Genomic DNA, 19,143 nt, shown 5'->3' on the forward strand with positions numbered 1-19,143 from the left:
TTAAGGAAAATTTGATAATGGAAATTGTTATAAATGATATAGTTATAAAGGATGCTAAAGGAATCTATTGTCCAAAGCACTAGGAATAGTTATACCTAGATTCTCTTGAATTCACTCATTCAAATGAGTTTGTTTTTAAAACAAAACACATAAAAATTCAATTATTAATACTTTTTTTCATATTATATAAATGAAAATCCATAGTTTAAAAATATGTAAAACCTATTAATGTTCTTAAATATTTGAAATAAAAAAGATAATAAAGATTTAATGAATTATACTTTGATGCACAGCACTTTTGATTTGGAACTCTTGCTGTTATGCCCCACCATATATTCACATTACTAGAAATATAAAAAGCAGCAAGAATAAAGCACGCCAGCTAACTGAAGTACAGTTTTGAGCTACGAAAACATCTTTCTCTATTTATTGCTACTTCCCAACTTCACTTTCTTGCTCCAGCTCGCTGCATCTCAAGCAAAGCATGTACATATCTCCATGCAAAGGCCTTCTTAAGATAAGCATATTTGTGGTACTAAAACGCACTAAAAGCATTGCTTGCTGATAAAGAAGAAGAGACTTGAACAGCCCCTCTATGCCTTTCTGTTCTCATTGAGCCTCGATGCTGCCACCACCGACGCCGCCACGCCCCCCTCCGACGCTCCTTGACCCCGGTTCCGCTGTTCCGCCGCCGCCACCTTCCGTGAGTCTTCCGGGGTGACCACCTTGTCCCTCCGAATCTTCGACGTCGCATCCCTTAGGACGTCACGGAGACTGACTTCTTGCTCGCCGCGGGCGTTGGAGGCCGCCGCTGCCTGCGCCTCCGAGCCCACGCCCCCCGGCGTCACGCCTCCAAGCCCCGTTGCCCGGACCTCGGCTGCCTGGATCGCCGCCGCGTCGGCGCGGTCCACCTTTTTCTCTCCGTCCGTCAATACCTCTGCTTCCAGTGCCTCCCCCATCGTCACCGGTTCACCCTCCGGCGGTGCCCCTCCAGCAGCCGGCGCCGGAACTGCGAACTGCGCCACAACCTGAAGCGTGGAGTTGGAAGGGGTAACTGGTCCCCCATCATTGTAACAATTGATAGAAAAAATGCAAGCCTCGAACGAGCTACACCTCCATCAGTGTATGTTTTTACCTTCCAATAACAGCAAAAGAAAAGGTGCAGCCATGTTCATACGTACCTGGCCGCCGGTGGAAGCCGTGACAAGGCGTTTCCCGGGGAGGTCGGTCTCGGCGACGACGAGCCCGGGGTCGTCACGTTTGAGGAGGGCATCACGCTCGCTGCGAGCCACGGGGTCTCCGGAGACGGGGAGCACGGGCTCGGCCTGCCCCCTTTGAGATTGCCGCTGGCTCATGTCCTTTGGGCTGGTGGGACGAAAGCGCTTTTGCGGTGCAAGTAATAAATAAAGATAGAGATGCCGGGTTACGCGGTGCGGGGTATCCATGCAGCTGAGTGGATGGATGTTGTCTCGACGCGTTGCAAACTTGGAGAGCAGATGGAGAGTCGAGAGGCCGACTCGTGGCTTGATCATGTGGGCAAACGTGGTCAAATCTTGGGTCTTTATTTTTTTTTTATTTTTTTTTTTTTTGGGATATGCTGGCCCCTCGGCCCTCACTGCCTTTAAAAGGCTCAGAACAATCACAATACCAAACACGATTTAATGCCTGCGATAAGAACAGACCCATCAAATATGCGCCGACCCCCAACTGCAATCAGCCAGGAGTCCTGGTCTCTGATCACAAACCCACGCTACATCTGCTGCTGCCCTCTGATACACTGCCATAAAAGTTCATTTTAAAGAAATCAAAGGGTGGGGGATCCCAAGATACCATCAGTACCATCGCATACCTAGGCGCTGCAAGAGCCAAAGAGGAACCCCTGATGTCCCTATCATCTTTAGGTGAGATCTCCACTGCAACGCTCACCAGTTCGGCTGCATGTGCAAAAGCTCTATCAACCACTGATCATGGGTAGAATTTTCTGCCCTCGAAGATCCCCGCATTCCTATCTAGCCAGATATGGTATGCCACATATGCTCATACAACTCTCCTCTCTACCATCCCAGATCTCCAAGCTGAGTCCCTCAACTGAGTCAAAAATATCTTCGTAAAAGTAAAGGTCTGTCGGTGAGTCAAGGCAAGCCCCCAAACCTGAAGCGCCTGTGGACATGTAAACAGTACGTGGCTGATGGTCTCCTCCTTCCTCGGGCATCCCTCACAATCGATTGGTATTTTCTTGAGGAAGAGGAGGAGGTGGAGCTAGCAAATTTTTTGTCGCGACAAATATTGCCAACAATTAATCATTCAATCATAATTATAATACAAAATCTTGGTAAATTTATCAATATAAATTGATCATTACTTTTTATTGTATTGCATATTATATAATTTTTTTTTATTGCAGCCATGGTTATGATGAAATGTGAATCTACTAAATTTAGCCTAATATCAAATTAGACGTGATATGCCCCAAAATAGCCTAGCTAATGGGGAGTAACACATGGCATAGCAGGAACCAGTTTCAATTGGACCCTAATTCATAAGCTGATGCAGATAGGAAAAGCTCACATAGCTTTCCTGCCCAACAATTACGGACTCCAGAGCTCAATCCCAGCAGAACATGCACTCTTCATCTATAAAAGAAGGTTTTAAGATAACGCATGACAAAAATATATACTCTCTCTATTTGTTTGATCTCCGCCTTCCTCTATCGTTCCTTAGAGCGCAGTCTAACTTTAAGTATCAGAAAGCCCGATTGGATTAGCTCCGGCCATCTTTAAGTTCTGTTTCTTTTCGTGTGCAAGACAACAGTCATTGCCCAAATCTTCTTTCCTTCCGAGCATAGATCCGTTAGCAGCCTCGTGTCCATCAAATCGGATTTTAGGGCAATGGATTAGCAATTTCTAAAGAAAAGAAAAGAAAAAAAACAATTTCTAAAGAAAAGAAAAGAAAAAAAACAATTTCTAAAGAAAAGAAAAGAAAAAAAAAGGTGATGCTACATTTTGACAGCTTTTTATCATTTTTTTTTGCTTTATTTGATGATGATACGAAACTAATAATCATTACAAAAGCGAGAAAAAGTTGTTGCTCAAAAGGAGGATAAAAGGGACCAATTCTTACAAAAGTGTAAGCAATTTCTAGAGCTGCAAATGGGTCAAGCCATAACTTAACTTCGCCCCAATCCAATTAAATCTCACATGATCTGTGCTGTAGACCTGTGGCTTAGGTCAAGGTCAAAGCTATACCAAGCTAAAATCTGGGTTGGATTTTAATCTTATATTTTTCCATCCAACCAACCCAACCCAATCTATATATCGTCTAGGACTAATTTCGATAAAGAAAATATGTATAACCCAACCAGAACCTGATCGGACAAAAAAATCTAAAATATATAAACCTCCTTCTCCTTCACTTTGTATATCTTTTCTAATTTATTGAAAAAACTCTCATTTAAACTAATTCCTTTTTTTTTTTCATCTCAACTATTGCATATCCTCTTATCTATTTTTACTTAATTACATTTAAACATTCGTATTTCATTATTTGATTTGGTAGATTTATTTATAATGTCCTCAAGTGTGCATATACATACACACGCGCACGCGCGCGCGCACACACATATATATACGTACATACATACATATATCAATGTACATATATGCTCAAATTTGTAGTTTGTAAATTTTGGAATGATCAATGTATGAAATAAAAAAATTTAAAATAAAAATTCAAGTGTAAATTTGCACTTTTTTGTTTTATTTAAAACGTTTGATGATTTTATATTTTATTATCAATTGCTATATGTGGCTATAAAAGAATAGCTAGATACTTGAATCCGAATATTTCGAGTTGTGTCTGGATCACACTTGACCTTGACCTTTGGGTCTAAAATTCTTTCCATAGACTTGATCTAATCCTACTCCATCAGCTAATGGGTTGGATTTGAATCTAAAATCATGCCTCCAATATGAAATTGGTATTAGGGCGACACATGCCTCGGTCCAACCTTACACGTTTGCAACCCTATCAATTTCCAAATCTGAGAATGTAGGAACTTCTTGTAATTTCCTCAAGAGAAGTCCTTGATAACATGGTTGGGCAAACTTTTCATCAATTTCAGTGAACAAATAAATTTAGAGCTACACTCTTGCTCAATATATGTACTAATAAATATACAATCAATCCTACACTGATCCACTTGCATGGTTGTGATTTGACTTACCTCTATTGATGCTTCACAAAGATTTAAAAGATCCTAGTAACTTTATATACACCATTGAATCTCAGAAAACAGTGCAATGTTGAGGCATGAGTTACCATCATGCTGATTAGTTATGTCGTACATTATAAAGTTTAATATATCTACAATGTCATTTAAAAAGATCCAACCACTATAAACCATGTTTAGATGTGTCAAGGTCTTCTCATGAACTCAAAAATATAATGGTCATTTATTTTGTCTTAGTCTTACTTGCTATAACTTCTAAAGGTGGCCATATCTATAATGTCCTTAAGGTAGCAAAATTTCTTATCAGCTAAGTTCCAACCATGGCGAAAGGCATAACAATATGGACATCTTTTTGGAGAAAGGCTCATTGAAATAGAAATGTCTAAAAATGCGAACTACTTGCACATGAAGAGAAACACTTATAAAGGTTTGCTATTCCCTGCTAGTGCAACTTAGGGCTCGTTTGGTTCGCGGAAAGCATTTTCCCTCCTAAAAATATGATTCCTGTAAAACAAATTCCCAGAAAGAGGATGTCTAGAAAAGTACTTTTGGCATGTTTGATTGACCATAGAAAAGTGACAAATTTCCAAAGTGCTTATGTTTGGATGGCCATCCACTTTCCTAAGAAAGTTATGTATAATTCCTATTATGCCTTTAATAAAAATTAGGTCTTTAATGCCTCTTTAATATTTCTTTAATGCTGAAGGATCTTTTTGGAAAAAAGTAAAAATAAAGTGATTTCCGCCTCATGGGAAAGTAACCTTCCCATGTTTCTCATTGGAAAAAACTTTTCCATAAAATATGGGAATATGAATGATATTTCCATGGGAATACAACTTTCCCGTCTCTCTCCTTTGAAAACTCCAACCAAACAAGAGGCATTCTCATTACTTTTCCGTTGATCACACTTTCCCCCCTCTTTTCCCGCGAACCAAACGAGCCCTTAGGTAGAAAGGAAGAAAGCGAACATGCCCATCTGAAAGAGCTAGAATAAGTAACCTACCATATCTTATAATAAAAAAAGGTTTAGTATATATTCAAAAGACTTGACCAAAAGAAGATCCCTTTGCCTCATGGCAGCAGCATGAAAAAAAAAAAACCGTTTTGCTCAAATAATCCTCAAAATTTTTCAGAAATAGATAACATCAATATTTCGTAGCAACTTTTTTTGTAGTAAATCTCCAGTTCCCAATTTCTTACCTACTGCCTTCTTAACACTCTAATCAACCATCACAACCCTTTTTTTTCAAATATGTGCTCGGCTCTTCTTCCATTAAAACTGTGTAGTTGTCTGAGATCGGAACAACCAAATAAGACTTCATGCGGGAAACTAATACAACATTTTTAAGACATTCATCCGTAGAAATGCTTCAATTTGGAAAACAAAAGGCAACTTGATAATAAAAAAAATGGACCAAGAGCACTAAACATTGGGTCCACTTTCTTAATTTACTTGATTTATTTTATAAACACTCACTTACCAAAGGCCTTCACCAATCTGTTTTGCTTGTTTCTCTTGTCTACAGTAATTTTCAGATTTGCAGCTTATTCTATGGCAGAGATTGTGAAAGGGCTATATTTGATACCTTTTGAGTGGATCCTAGTTGTCTGGAGGACCTAACATGAACCCTCTGTTTCCTACTCAGCACATCTGTGCTGAGGAAAACATGTAATTGTAAAACAAAATGTGCATAAATCAGGAAAACATGGTATTTGTTTACTTGTTGAGGACTGCAAGTACAAAACAAGATAGATTCCTCATTATTTGTATAAGTTCTGCTCCAATTGTACATTTAAGAGGCTTCCCGACTTTGTACTTCCAAGCCATTACCTACACACAATCAAAAATTGACATCAATTTTGCAAACGAAATGATATCTTATTTAGTACATGCATCATCACATGCTTTAGTGAAGCAGTAAACTGAAATTAATTACAAGGTTATATGAGCTACAGTGTTTTGAGAAATATCAGCAAAATCTTTGCAAGTATATCCATGATTGCATGAGGTAAAGTAACACCAACTACCAAGATAGGTCAATTTCACTTGACTGACTTCTTGGTCTTCATGACATTTTATCAGTATCGGCACTCATTCATCAGGGGTTAGCTCATGTTAGACAAGCGTAGAACATTGCAAAACTTTATCAGATATTATTTAAGGTGTAAAGAGGCTCCCTATAGACGGGCGGAGGTCGTTTACAATCATACGCGCAAGTCAAACAATTGCAACTTCTGATTCAGTGATATATAAGATTTTAGGTAGGATGCTAATAGTGCCTGCTCCTGACTACCTAAGTAGATCAATTTACCACTCCACCATGTGTTCAGTTCGAAGTACTCAAACTAAAAGATGCCCTACTTCAAGATAAGTATGCTTAAGCAAGAACCTTATACGTAATCAGCTCTCCAGATGTCGTCTATGTTGTATGTTAAGGGCTTTTCGCAGTTCTTATTTTACATTTCGTTATTAAATTTACTTCATCTATTGAAATTAGCCCAAGTTGCAGATACAATTATACCCATTCATGAGGTGATTATCTGTAGTGAGGATAGATCTTTGGTCCAGATTACAGGGCATATTTAAGTGGGGTACGGTTAAAGTCTAATCTAATAAGGGGTGAGCAGCTCTAGAGGCAATCATACTGCATCTATGACCATCTGAAGTAAAACAAAGGATTAATCCTTTTTGTCCAAAATCCAGGATTTTTTGATGAAATGAGCAAGAGTTCTCAGTTGATTTTTAAGAGTTATCTATGAAAATAAACCCTCACATCCAGTCATTGAGCTTTGCACATATGACTACTTTACAGCCCTCTCTCTTATCAATATTTCCAAACTTCAGAATCCCTATTCATCAGCGGGATTAAGAATTTTACTTCATTTATGTTTTTGAGTTCTTCAAGAAGTGAACAGAATCCTCAGTGTCATCACTAGCTCGGATTTTACAAATGAATTAACAGACTGGATTTTTTGAAAGAGAAATTGTCGCTTTGGTGAAAACCAATACTCTTCGTATAATTAAGAGCCAGCATGGATGTCTCCCCACCACCTGTGAAGCCAATATAAAGTTGGGTTGGGATTCAGGATTTTTTGGTAATGTTATTAGGCATGAAAAAGGCATGGCCATGCCCATCATGTGTGAGTGGGATACGTTAGGAACCAAAGTTGGGTGCCATGAGAGCATGTCCATTGCCCAGTTCAAATGGATTTGAGTAGGATCTATTACTCATTCTGCTCTCTTCACCCAGCCTAAACCCTTTTTATTCCTTCTCTTTATTTTCTTTCAAGATAAGGATGGGGGTTGTTCATAAATCCATTTCCAAAGAGATGAAATGAATACAATACAAGAGGGTCAAGAAAAACAAAAAGTTTCAATAACCCCTCTCTATCTTCATATCTTCTCCTCCTCTTCTCCCTATCTTTTTTCATTTTTTCTCCTTTTACTACTTCGACTTCCTGCATTCTTTTTCTCCATCTTTCTTACTCCAAACCTTCTCCCATTTCCTTGTTCTCTTCATCTACTTTCCAACCATTAATAGGAATACATATAATACTTAAAGTTTAACACCACAAGAAGATGTAGCAACAGCATAATAAATAGAACATTTCCAATTGGGGCATAACTTCTGGAACTTTGCAACTGCATATGGCAGATAAATATAGCAACAAGACCTGTATTTGAGTTTTTTTTGTTGGCCATAGGACTTTCTCAAATGATGCTGAAAGTTTTGATTTTTTCTAGTTTTGTACAAGAGACTTGAATCGAAGAAAAATTATACAGATTACATATGAAGACATCAATTTGAGAAAATATATAAGCATTCAACAGATTATGCACAATTACATATTTCGTCATATTACCATGATGATGCTATAAAACTGATAAAACTCTATGCTGGTTCTTACAACTGTGTGTTTATAATGAAAAAAAGCTTTCGTCAGATATCATGAATGGCATCTCTTTCTATGGCTCTGTCTTGTGTTCTCCACTAATTCATCAGTTCTACCACCCTTGAAAAGGTGCAATCAAATTAAGCTGTTAGCTGTTACGTGAAGTTGGGACTCTACAGACATCTACCACCTTATCTCTTAAATCAGATCAGAGAGACCACACTGAAAAGGAAAATAGTTTGTATTATATTCTCCAAATCCAATCGAAGATTAGATTAGTTCCTCGAAAACTAATTGTCGATCAAAAACAGGACGAAATCCTCACTAAGTCAAATCCAAAACAAATCGAACGAGTTGTGAAGAGCAGATATAAGGTGCAAAACGGGAAGAAGAAAAAGGAAAAGAAAGAGTTTACCATCTGGATCGAAGAAGAAGACCTGCCTCGTCTTACCATCGGGTTGGGTCGCCTCAAACGTCTCAATCCCTTTTTCCTATAAAAAATTTTCAAAAAAGAAAAAGCAAAGAAAGCGAAAAGAATTAACTAACAAAGAATTCAGGATCCATAAAGCAGAGGAGAGGAGGGACTGGAAGACTGGACTCGCCTTGAGGGTTCGGACCAAAGAGTCGAAATTGGAGACGGAGAAGGCAAGGTGATGGCCCCGGGAGAGAGCACGGGGATCGGCGACGGGGGACGGAGGGGACGATGAGCTGCTGCCGTAGGGGCTCACCGGGAGCTTAGACTGGGGATTCCTCTCGATGAGATGGAGGGCAAAGGAGGAGTTGAAGGGGATACGGAGCCATATCACCTCGAATTCCACGAATTTGGGGGCTTCGATCCTCTCGAACCCCAGCACCTAAAAGAAGAAGGGAAAAGATCTTCAGCGGTAATCCATTAGCTGGGGAAGGAAAAAGAAGAAGGATTTTTCCCCTTTGCCTCCGTCTACCTCCTGATAGAAATCGGCGAGACGCTTCAAGTCCGAGGTTTCCCTGGCGATGTGGCTAAGCTGGACACCCTCGGCAGCCCCCATGATGGCGGCGAGCGAGACGGCGAGGAGAAGGCCGGATTTTTATAGGATCGATGCCGGCGGGGACAGAGAGGTTACTTCGTGGGGGATGCCCATGGACACACGCGTCGCCTTTCTTTCGCTCGGATTGCTGCCACGTCATCATCTACCCCAGAAGGCAAGTTGCGAAACAGGTGACCGTACAAAAAAAGGAAGAAAAATCTTCTTCCCCTTCAATCGGATCAGAAAGATTAAAATATAAAAAAAATCTTCGAGCATCTTTTAGATCGGTCATTATGGCGAGCTTTGAGCGGTCAATTTACGGCTATATAGTGAGTCCTTATTAGTCTATTTTGCCAGTCGATTCCGAGATGTTTCAGGATTAAAAATTTATAGAATGGCCTGAGTTAGAATTTGCCCTCAAGTTAATCCTCGGTCCCAATTATAGTACTAGCGAGAAATTTGGACAAAGGTAGAGATGAAGGTGCAAATTTGTGTGCCATCCTTTTCTTTCATCTCCGACGAGCCAGGGGTGTGAATTATCATTCAGCTTTGAACATCAAAATAGGCAAACAAATCAGCACCACTTTCCTGCCAGCCATACAAATTAATGTGTGTCATTTTTGTAAAAAATAACCATAGGCAAAAAACAGAGCGTAGCAAAAACAAACACTTCCTTGAGTCAACCCATGAAGATCATAAATCAACCCCTAAAGAAGTTGAATCGATCCTAGAATGGTCGTAGATGGAATACAGATAGCAATAAAAACCAGCCCTTTCACGAGTTGAACCTACTGGATCATGAGTCGACCCCAAGCGAACTAGAGTCAACGCCAAAAATAGATGGCTCGACCCCACAAAAATAAGCACTTTTTTGGGTCGACCCCTAAAGAAGAATAATCAACCTCCGGAAATCACGAGTCAACCCTTGAAAAAGTGGAGTTAATCCCAGAATGACCGCAGACAAAATACAGATAGTGATGAAAACCGACCATTTTATAAGTCGCCCCTAGTGGATCTTTAATCAACCCCAAGCAAACTTGAGTCGCCACCAAAGATAAACGAGTCGTCCCCATATTGACCATGGCGGAAGGCAGGGCACAACAAAAACAAGTACTTTCTTGAATCGATTCATGAAGAAGAATAGTCAACTCTTAAAGATTACGAATCGACCCTTGAAAAGTCGTAGATAGAATATAAATAGCAATAAAAACCAGCTCTTTCATGAGTCGACCATAGCAAATTATGAGTCAACCCTAAGCAAACTCGAGTCGACCCCAAAGATAGATGAGTTGACCCATAATGACCACAGACGAAAGGCAGAACATAGTAAAAACAAGCACTTTCTCGAGTCGGCCCTAGAAGATCGCGGGTCGACCCCTCAAGAAGTCAAGTCGACCCTAGAATGGCCGCATATGGAATACAGATAGCAATAAAAACTAGCCCTTTTATGGGTCGAGCCTAGTGGATTATGAGTCGATCTAAAGCAAACTCGAGTTGACCCCAAAGATAGACGAATCGACCCCACAACGACTACATGCGAAAGGTAGAGCGTTGCAAAAACAAGCACTTTCTTAAGTCGACCCCTAAAGAAGAATAGTCGACCCCTAAAGATCATGTATCGACTCCTGAAGAAGTCGATTCGACCCTAGAATGGCTGCAAACAGTATAAAGATAGCAATAAAAACCAACCCTTTCACAAGTTGACCCTCGTGGATCATAAGTTGACCCTAGTGGATCATGAGTTGACCCCAAACAAACTCAAGTCGAACCCAAAGATAGATGAGTTAACTCCATAATGACCATGGGCGAAAGCCAGAGCATAGCAAATATGAACACTTTATCGAGTCAACCCTTGAAGAAGAATAGTCGACCCTTGAAGATGATGAGTGGACCCTTAAAGAAGTCTAGCCGACCCTATATTGGCTATAGACAGAATATAGATAGCAATGAAAGCCATCTCTTTCATGAGTCGTAGTGGATCCCGAGCCGACCCTAAGCAAACTCTAATCAATCCCAAAGATAAAAGAGTTGACCTCATAATGATCCCAGGCTAAAAACAGAGCGCAACAAGTGATTTGCTGACTTCACTTAAAAATTACAAAATAAAAAAAAGAGGCCGATCCCTGTTTCGAACGAAACAGAAAATCCGACCTGTTTTTCGGTCGTGGAGTCCGGAGAAGCATCCTCCATGCGGATCGCTGGCCTCCACCTCCCTCTCTCTTCCTTCCTCTCCCTCTCTCCTTCGCTCGCTCTCTCTTTTCCTCTCTTTCCTCCTTCTCTTCCTCCGACAACGGATTTCATTTTGGTTACCGGAACAGTCCTGGTCCGCCGCCGAAACGGCTTGTTATGACCGAACCCGCCCGATTCAGAACGGTTCTCTTGGCCTTACTTTCATTTCTTTTTCTTATAGTTTTGTTTTATACTCTTAAATTTTTCTTATTATGTAACTGACTGACTTAGCCTCCAAAATGTACCAAAAAAAAAAAAAAAAAAAAGGGGATGAGCCATCCTATGTACACAAGTTTTTGATATGAAGCCAATGGATCTTCTTGTTTGAACCATCCCACGAAACTACCCCAAAGAAGATCTAGGTCGGGTGCCTAACCCAATCCAAATAACCTGATCTAAATAAAAATTAATTGAGCAGGTTCGGATACCCGTAAAGTTTATCGTTTGTTGGTGGAACAGGTTTGAAATTTTTGTGTAATTTTTTAATCGAGTTTGGAATGGATTCGGATAATAGAATTTTAAATAGTTTCAGATATGGATAGAACAAATTTTGCAGGTATTCGTTGTCATTCCTAATTATTTTCTTTCTTTCTTTCTTTTATTTTTTTTATTTCTTATTTTTTTTTGCTTTTACTATGATATCTTGCATGTTCTATAATGCTGAAAAAATAAATGATGATGATCACTGCACTATGAATTAAGTACCACAATAAATTTCTGTCCAATAGTATGCATATAAATCTTGATAGGATTCACATCATAAGATTGGCAACTATCAACTAAACAGCTGCCAATATGATAGACTTCCTCCTCCAAACAAAATTTGGCAATAAAACTGGCAGCACAAGCAGAGTTAATCTTAACATATCATTACCCAATAGATCTAATCTTAACACAAACACACAAAAAAAAGCATGGCATGCTGAACTTGCCACTTGCAAAAGGAGACAAGTTATTCACAATAAAATATGGCTTGCTCTTGATCTTTTACTCTCATGCACTGGTATTATCATCCAAATCTACTCTTTCAGAACAAGGTTTCCAAATCCTGAGATATCAGTTGTCTTGATTAGTGGCCGAGACAAGATGAACAGAGACCTCCGTTTTTCTTGACCAATATGATAAGCAGGGAAATTTGGAGGGAATCAAGTTTTTCCGAGATCTCGGCTGATGTTTTGGCACCATAATATCACCATCTCAGCCAATACATGTAAATCCAAGATTATCAACTATAGTGAAATATTAATTTTGAGATCTTATTAGTTACAAAAACCTCTTTAAAGAAATAAAACATAATAAAAAATATTGGTCTATATGAATATTATCGCATTGGTCAATATTTCAGATTTTATCGGTTTATATCGATTGAGATAATAGGGCTAAGATTTTCATATATACCATACTAGAGGGTGCCCAATACCAATAGAAACCGAGATCTTGGCCAAGATGAAAACAGAAACATGGTAACTCAAGGTCAAACTAGCTGCAATGTTTTGAAAGACTGTAGGCACCAAAAAAGCAGACCAGCCTGCATAGCACCTAGGTGCTAGACAGGTACATAGGTGGGCATGTAAAGCTCATGGCAGCTCAACAAATAATAACATTAATAAGAACAACAACAATAACAATATAATAGCAATAACAACAACAACAACGACGACAATAATAATAACAATAACAAAGACAATAATAACAACAACAACAATAACAATAACAACCTATCAATAATAACAACAATAACAAAAATAACAATAATAATAAGAACACAACTAATATACAATAAAAAAAATATAAGAAGATATAAGTTAATACGAAGTATAGACTTGGCAATATCCAATACTAATTAAATAAATTGATTTGGTCTTCCATGCTCATATATGATGCAAAAAGTTAAGGCCAGTGCCTAGGCAGGTCATGTAAGCAGCCATGGCTGCCATGTGCAAAACACAGTCTATTTGTCTAGCTTGCTTTGACAAACCACAAATTTATCTATATTCTAAATTCATCTAGAACCTCCAACAAAGAAATTTAGAACATCCACTGTTCCAATGAATACTTGCAAATACTCACATAAAAACATTACAAGAAACAACTAAGTCTCAGATGTCAGAGCCACATTAGGATCCAACATCATGCTTTCATGGACAGAAAAGCAATGATACCCGTTATAAACAAGATAAGCATAGCTGAGGATCAAAAAAATTACAAGAAACCACACAAAAAATTGTATATATGATACCTGCAGGTTACTCACCAATCTATTTCCTCTTTAATTTGCAGCAGTGACCACTAAATTTTGCTTCATAGAAGATTTTCATAAGTTTTACAAACCAAACTCATCAAACAAGATCTTACCCTCCAGACTGATCTGCTGGTGCCTCAGCCAGAGGCCCAGAACTACTGCCATTAGGTTCTATAGGAGTACCAGATTCCTTTGGCTTAGCATGCACCACCTGCTCTAATTCCTGTCCTGCGAACACTTGTGACTGCAAAGATGGAGCAATGTTGCTTACATGAAGCCATGTTAACTCCCACAAACTATCTCCACCTATTGTGCTCCTCTTTGCGAGGATCCCACGCGCCTTCATCACAAGCAGCATGTTTTTAAGGAGCTCCGGAATCAATTCTTGCAGCTTCTCACTCTGCTTGCCTCTCACCTTAACCTTCACGTATTTCTCCATCCGGCTAAGAACTCCCAGCCACAGCTTGCAGAAGCTGCTCAGTACACAGAGTTCTTGTAATAGCTGCAAAAAGACCTTGGAAAGTAACTTCATGGCATGCAAAAGGGTTCCCTCCATGTTCCGGTAATCTTTATGTGAATGATTTTGAGAAATCTCCAGCAAGTCATCCAGCATTGTGACTATAACAGGATCGAAAGCCTGTGTCCAAGATGACGGTGAGAGGGACATTCCTTCTGCTCCTACCAGGGATCTCTGCAATGACAACAGGGCATGATTCCTCACTTCCTCTCTCTGATCCAGGCATACTTTCCTCAGTGCTTGCAACAACCTGAGCCACATCTCCCTGATTCCTTCTGATATCTTCTCAGCTTCTTCGCCCACTTCCCTAGTCTCACGAGACCAGCGAGCTAAAGAATTCAGGGATTCTGCCATCAGATCCAATGCACGGACAGATCTATCTGTTAGTCCAACCCGAGAATCCGCAAACTGTCTTGAGGCTTCTACACACAGAATATAATTGGCTGGTGAAAGGTGAGCCCCTTCAGACATGATAAACACCAATGCCTCAAACCCTACTTCTGAAGCCTCTGGATGGCGAGCTGTGATGGAAAGCAAGGATGTGATAGTCCGCCAACCCATCTGAGATTTTATATGAATAGCATTTGCCTTAACCAGGCGTGTAACTTCTTGTGTGATGTTCTCACAATAAGCATCTGCTACACGGGCATCGAGCTTCAAAACCAACTGCAGCGACCTCAAGAGCTCATCGGCCAGGTTCTCTTTGTAGGGCAGTAACCTCTGGCAAATGCGGAGTAGTCCAAAAACTGCCTTCTCCAAAAGTGCACATGGCATCACAGTAGACTGAACTATACTGGCGATGTGCTCATAAACACCCTGCCAGAGAAGCACAATTCTGTCTCGGTTGTTCAGTGTAATGGCAATTAGCAGCTCCAAGCAAAAAACTGCTGTGTCTTCATCATCAGGTGAGCTGGTTACCTTCTGAGGCCGACCAGCTGCCCAAATTAGTGCCCTGGCAAGATGCAAAAGTGAATCAGCCTGTAGGAACTTGCTCTCTGTGAATATACCGTCTATATGGCAATTCTGGATTGTTTGAAGAGTTCTTTGGTGAGCAGCAAGTTGCTGTTCTGTTGGCTGTGATCTTGGCTCTTCTGTGTCAAGAGATAAGAGCTGGCTAAACCTTCCCATTAACCCTGAAGATCTACGAGGGGTACCCATAGCTGGAACATGAGACGTGGAAAGAGAGCTGGGAGGAGGCTTCCCATGAATTGGATCCAAAGGCAGTTCCGAATCATCAGCTGCATCACAAGCAACACGAGCAGGAAGAAGGCCAAGCTTGTGCAGCCTTAAGATGCAGTCCAGTATATTTCTCCAGCCAGTGCGTATATGGTCACCATACCTATTAGCTATGTTGAAAACTGTCTCCGTCGCCAACCTAGCTTTTGTGTCATCACCAAAGGCCATAACCGGTTCCTCAACCAAAGATGTGTTCAAAAGGGTTGTAAATTTGCAGAGGGACACAACTAGATCATCCAATACATCTTCAAGATGATGGAAGGCAGATATCTTTGCAACAGCCAGGAACCCATCTACGCATGTTAGAAAAACTTCTTCATGTTCTGCATAATCAAACACCACTGACATTGCAGCAATGGTAGGGCCCGACATGATGGTAAACATGTCATGATCAAGGTATGGCCGGGAATCACAGACAATGTATGGAGATGTTTTCTTCGACTTCCTCATCAGGTCAATCCAACGGCTGGGAGACATCTCAATAAAATTAATGCCTTGCTCGGGGATGGTTCTTATCTCATTCCTGCATATTGAATGGTAGAGCTCTGACAAGAATTCTCTTGGGAGGTCATGCCCACCATTTATGTGGCGGTTGTTCCGAATGAAGTCCTCTTCAGTCATCTTCTTCTTCACCTGCACATTGTGCTGATCCGTGTTTAGCAATATAAGCGAGTATGACAGCAAGAGGGCAGCATCCTTGTTGGCAAGAATCTGTGGTGACTGTTCAAAGTATCTCTCGGAGAAAGCCTCGAGAACTCTCTGTATCTTCTGTGACTCGCCTGGCAGCAGGAAGGTCTCCAGAAAGAGCCTCAAAGCAGTATCTAGATTCATGTCCTCGAAATCAAAGGTCCCAGCAAATTCATGAAGCACCTGAACACAAAACTCGTCATGGTTACCTAAGAAGTCCCCGACAAGGTTCTTATCCAAGCCTGCAGTGTATCTGAAAAAGCATGCCACACTCCGGGGGTCGAGCTTTTCTGGTAAGAGATGGGTTCCTTGCAGAAATTCCAACCCCTTCTTTGGGTCCCTGTTGAAGTGATCAGCACCAATCATCAGCCTTCTCTTGATATACTTCCTGCACCGAACAAACTTAACCCAATGGTCAGGATCAGAATAATTCTCACACTTGATCGTCCAAAATGGAGTATATTCCTCAAGCTCCATCGGTTCTTCTGAATGTGGAGGTGCATTACCTCTTCTATCGGCCATTCCCTGAATCACTGCAATCAGACCATCCAAGGCAAGAACATGCATCGAAGACAATGGGCAGTTCACTGGAAATGCACTCTTCGAAAGAAGGTTGGCAAGGTCTTCAAACATGTTGCCGCAGGTTACATCGCAGTCCAAGTTAGCATACATCTCTGTCATAAAAGTCTTCTGCCGGCAGAAGTCCACAAGAGCCTCCATGGCAACCTCCTGCTGATGGTAGCTAGCCCCGTACCGGCTCTGCGCAAGCCTCAAGATCACGCATGAGAAGAATGCCTCGAGCTGCAATTTCAGCTCTCTTCGCAGGTGTTGGTAAAGATTCAGAACAATGCTACAGACCATCGATAGAATAAGCGGGCTCATTGATAGACCAAACTGCATCAGATTCCAGAACAGCTCGTCTTGTATCAACGCCAGCAGTTTTGGGTGCTTTTGTATTGAAGGCCCTCCCAGTTCAATGGCTGAATTGATCAACCCAAGTGCAAAAAGTGGCACATCCTCGTCAAAAGCAATAGTATTCGACCTAGGACTTAACCCAATTTGCTCAACAATGTTCAAAAGAGAACACAAGAAGTGAAAGATCTCTACCATGCAAGGAATTCCATATGGCTCCACCATGATTCGCTCACCATTCGTCACCTCCACCCCCCCTACAAAATTATCATCTCCAGAGCCAGTCACAGACCCGGCGCTTCCATTTCCATTCTCCACTTGCTTGATCCCAACGGCCCGATCCTTGCCGACCCCATCAATCTACAGAACAAACAAAACCCTCAACTTGATACTGTCAGATATTAGCTAAAGAAGAAAAGAGCCAGCAAATAGAGGGCTTCTTTCTCAGAGTTGGTACCTCTGCGCCATCTCCGACATCAGGCAAGTGCGAGAAGATGCACCGGATGAGCTCATGCATTGTGTGGCGGGAGAACCTCTGCAGCAGCTCCCCCTTGGTACCAGCCTGGTGGACGACCCGGAAGCACGTGTTCACGATCGTGCACACATGCTGGTTGCTGAGCAGGGCCGACGCCCGGCTCCTCATGCACGCGAGCAGCACCTGCAGGATCTTCATCAGCACGGCCTCCTCCGAGGCAGGGTCGGTCACCTCGAACCGGCAGCTCGTGACGGCATCGACAACGGCGTGCACGGCGGCATCGGCACCGGGAGCTCCCGGGTCGAGCACCTCGAGGGTGAGGATCTTGTGGGCGGAGGAAAGGGCAACGCCGGTGATGGGGGCGCCGGTCTCGTCGGAGCGGATCACGTCGAGGAAGGGGCGGAGGTAGGCCGAGGGGTCGACGGCGCTCCAGGGGCGGCGGGCGTCCCCCCAGGAGAAGACCTGCCGGCGGAGGGACTTGAGGGACTGGACGAGGGAGTGCTCGAGATGGTGGTCGTCGGCGGCGGACGCGTAGCGGCTGCCCCACCGGACATTGCGGCGCATCACGGCGAGGACGGCGCTCACCTCCGAGTTGATCATGCATGCAAGGGCGGCATGGCGGCCGCCGCCGGCGGCGGCCGCACGCGACGCGGCGTTGGCGGCATCGGGGGACTCTGCCGCGGGTTCCTCCTCGATGGGGTTGATGGCGGAATTCCGAAGGCGAGGGCGGCCCATTTCGGGGGATCAGGATCTGGAAAAGCTTAGGGCTGGTTGGGCAGAGCCAGAATCTGGATGCCCAGAGGTCAATTGGGTTCCTAGGAAGGCATCAGGGTTTCTAGGGTCTTATGAGTCTCGATCTAAGGATTGTTGCAATGGGAGATTAAGAGAGAAGACGGGATGCTGGGAATTGGAAAGATCGGATCTTTGCGGACGGATAGAATGGTAGATCTGAACCCCCGAGAGAGAAAGAGTGGTACCTAATGGAGGAGGAGGAGATGGAGAGGAGACGGCATCAGAGATCTGGCCGCGTGCTGGCGAGCTCGGTTTGCGGCTTTGCGTGATCTCCCTCCCTTGCTGCTGCTGCTGCTGCTGCTTCCAAGTAATTAGATTTGTTCGTTCTTGCTTTCCGGTTCTTGGTGTCAGAGTTCTTGGGAGAGGTGTTAACTTGGGACTGGTCAACCCAATGCCCGAACCAAATTGGCCTCCGTATTTTCCGGCTTGGTTGAGTCAGTTATATCTCAGGTCCGGGTCAGCCGATTGAACCCAACTGGCGGGGCAACGCCCACTGTATTCAGTTTTCTTCCAAAAAAAAGAAAAGAAAAGAAAAGAAAAGATTTGTAGATGCTGACTTGACCTACATAAAAACCGGATTGAATTCAGTCTAGAACTTGGGCAACCTGCCCAATGGAATTTTCACTTGGTCTTTCTTTATCCCCTTTTCTTTTTTCCGAAGATTTACAAATTATATATATTCTAGGGTACCTTTGCTTAGTATTTTTTTTACCCATTTTGAACAATAAGATGGTATCGCACTATAATTTTACTTTTCAAAATATACTTTTCTTAGTTTAGAAGTTATGTTTTGAGCTAATTACTTATTTATAGTTACAATCTCAACAAGCAAATGATGTTAAGAGACCACTCGTACGTTGAGATTGACAAGATTTGCTTAACCCCAATTAGAACAAATGAAAGGCTACATCGTTATACCTAGCT

General features: G+C 42.0%; 3 protein-coding genes across 5 annotated transcripts; all 3 read right to left on the reverse strand.

Moving 5' to 3' along the window:
- Positions 1–296: 296 nt before the first annotated feature.
- Positions 297–1,686, reverse strand: LOC103712124 (late embryogenesis abundant protein 31-like). 2 transcript variants are annotated; one of them, XM_026806580.4, is made up of 2 exons: positions 1,182–1,686; positions 297–1,107 (listed from the first exon to the last, which is right to left on the reverse strand). In XM_026806580.4, the coding sequence occupies exons 1-2, from the start codon at positions 1,271–1,273 to the stop codon at positions 594–596; spliced, it is 606 nt and encodes a 201-aa protein (XP_026662381.2). In that variant the 5' UTR covers positions 1,274–1,686; the 3' UTR covers positions 297–593. The 2 variants fall into 2 exon arrangements, with proteins under 2 accessions (XP_026662381.2, XP_008796769.5); XM_008798547.6 differs by having other exon boundaries at positions 297–1,028; positions 1,182–1,378.
- A 3,940-nt stretch (positions 1,687–5,626) lies between these two features.
- LOC103712125 (Lactoylglutathione lyase / glyoxalase I family protein) lies at positions 5,627–9,296 on the reverse strand. 2 transcript variants are annotated; one of them, XM_008798548.6, is made up of 4 exons: positions 9,067–9,282; positions 8,725–8,976; positions 8,538–8,613; positions 5,627–6,059 (listed from the first exon to the last, which is right to left on the reverse strand). In XM_008798548.6, the coding sequence occupies exons 1-4, from the start codon at positions 9,148–9,150 to the stop codon at positions 6,022–6,024; spliced, it is 450 nt and encodes a 149-aa protein (XP_008796770.3). In that variant the 5' UTR covers positions 9,151–9,282; the 3' UTR covers positions 5,627–6,021. The 2 variants fall into 2 exon arrangements, with proteins under 2 accessions (XP_008796770.3, XP_088571969.2); XM_088715843.2 differs by having other exon boundaries at positions 5,967–8,344; positions 9,067–9,296.
- Positions 9,297–13,385: 4,089 nt separating this feature from the next.
- Positions 13,386–18,653, reverse strand: LOC103712126 (ARF guanine-nucleotide exchange factor GNOM-like). The gene is made up of 2 exons (XM_008798549.6): positions 17,410–18,653; positions 13,386–17,312 (listed from the first exon to the last, which is right to left on the reverse strand). The coding sequence occupies exons 1-2, from the start codon at positions 18,160–18,162 to the stop codon at positions 13,710–13,712; spliced, it is 4,356 nt and encodes a 1,451-aa protein (XP_008796771.4). The 5' UTR covers positions 18,163–18,653; the 3' UTR covers positions 13,386–13,709.
- Between the last annotated feature and the right edge of the window lie 490 nt (positions 18,654–19,143).

Source organism: Phoenix dactylifera, chromosome 1, assembly GCF_051530095.1.
Source record: "Phoenix dactylifera cultivar Ajwa chromosome 1, Ajwa_hap1_PhDact_Kaust_v1.1, whole genome shotgun sequence".
Lineage (NCBI taxonomy): Eukaryota > Viridiplantae > Streptophyta > Magnoliopsida > Arecales > Arecaceae > Phoenix > Phoenix dactylifera.

Bases quoted from the DNA above. Each gene is read 5' to 3' on its own strand.
- LOC103712125 (XM_008798548.6), bottom strand. From the start codon at position 9,150: ATGGGGGCTGCCGAGGGTGTCCAGCTTAGCCACATCGCCAGGGAAACC. The intron at 8,614-8,724 runs GCGAGTCCAGTC...AATTTTTTATAG, and splicing joins CTTTGGTCCGAACCCTCAAG to GAAAAAGGGATTGAGACGTT. The intron at 6,060-8,537 runs GTAAACTCTTTC...GATTGTGTGTAG, and splicing joins CTTCTTCTTCGATCCAGATG to GTAATGGCTTGGAAGTACAA.
- LOC103712124 (XM_008798547.6), bottom strand. From the start codon at position 1,355: ATGAGCCAGCGGCAATCTCAAAGGGGGCAGGCCGAGCCCGTGCTCCCC. The intron at 1,029-1,181 runs GTACGTATGAAC...TCCACGCTTCAG, and splicing joins CGGCTTCCACCGGCGGCCAG to GTTGTGGCGCAGTTCGCAGT.
- LOC103712126 (XM_008798549.6), bottom strand. From the start codon at position 18,162: ATGGGCCGCCCTCGCCTTCGGAATTCCGCCATCAACCCCATCGAGGAG. The intron at 17,313-17,409 runs GTACCAACTCTG...TTTGTTCTGTAG, and splicing joins ATGTCGGAGATGGCGCAGAG to ATTGATGGGGTCGGCAAGGA.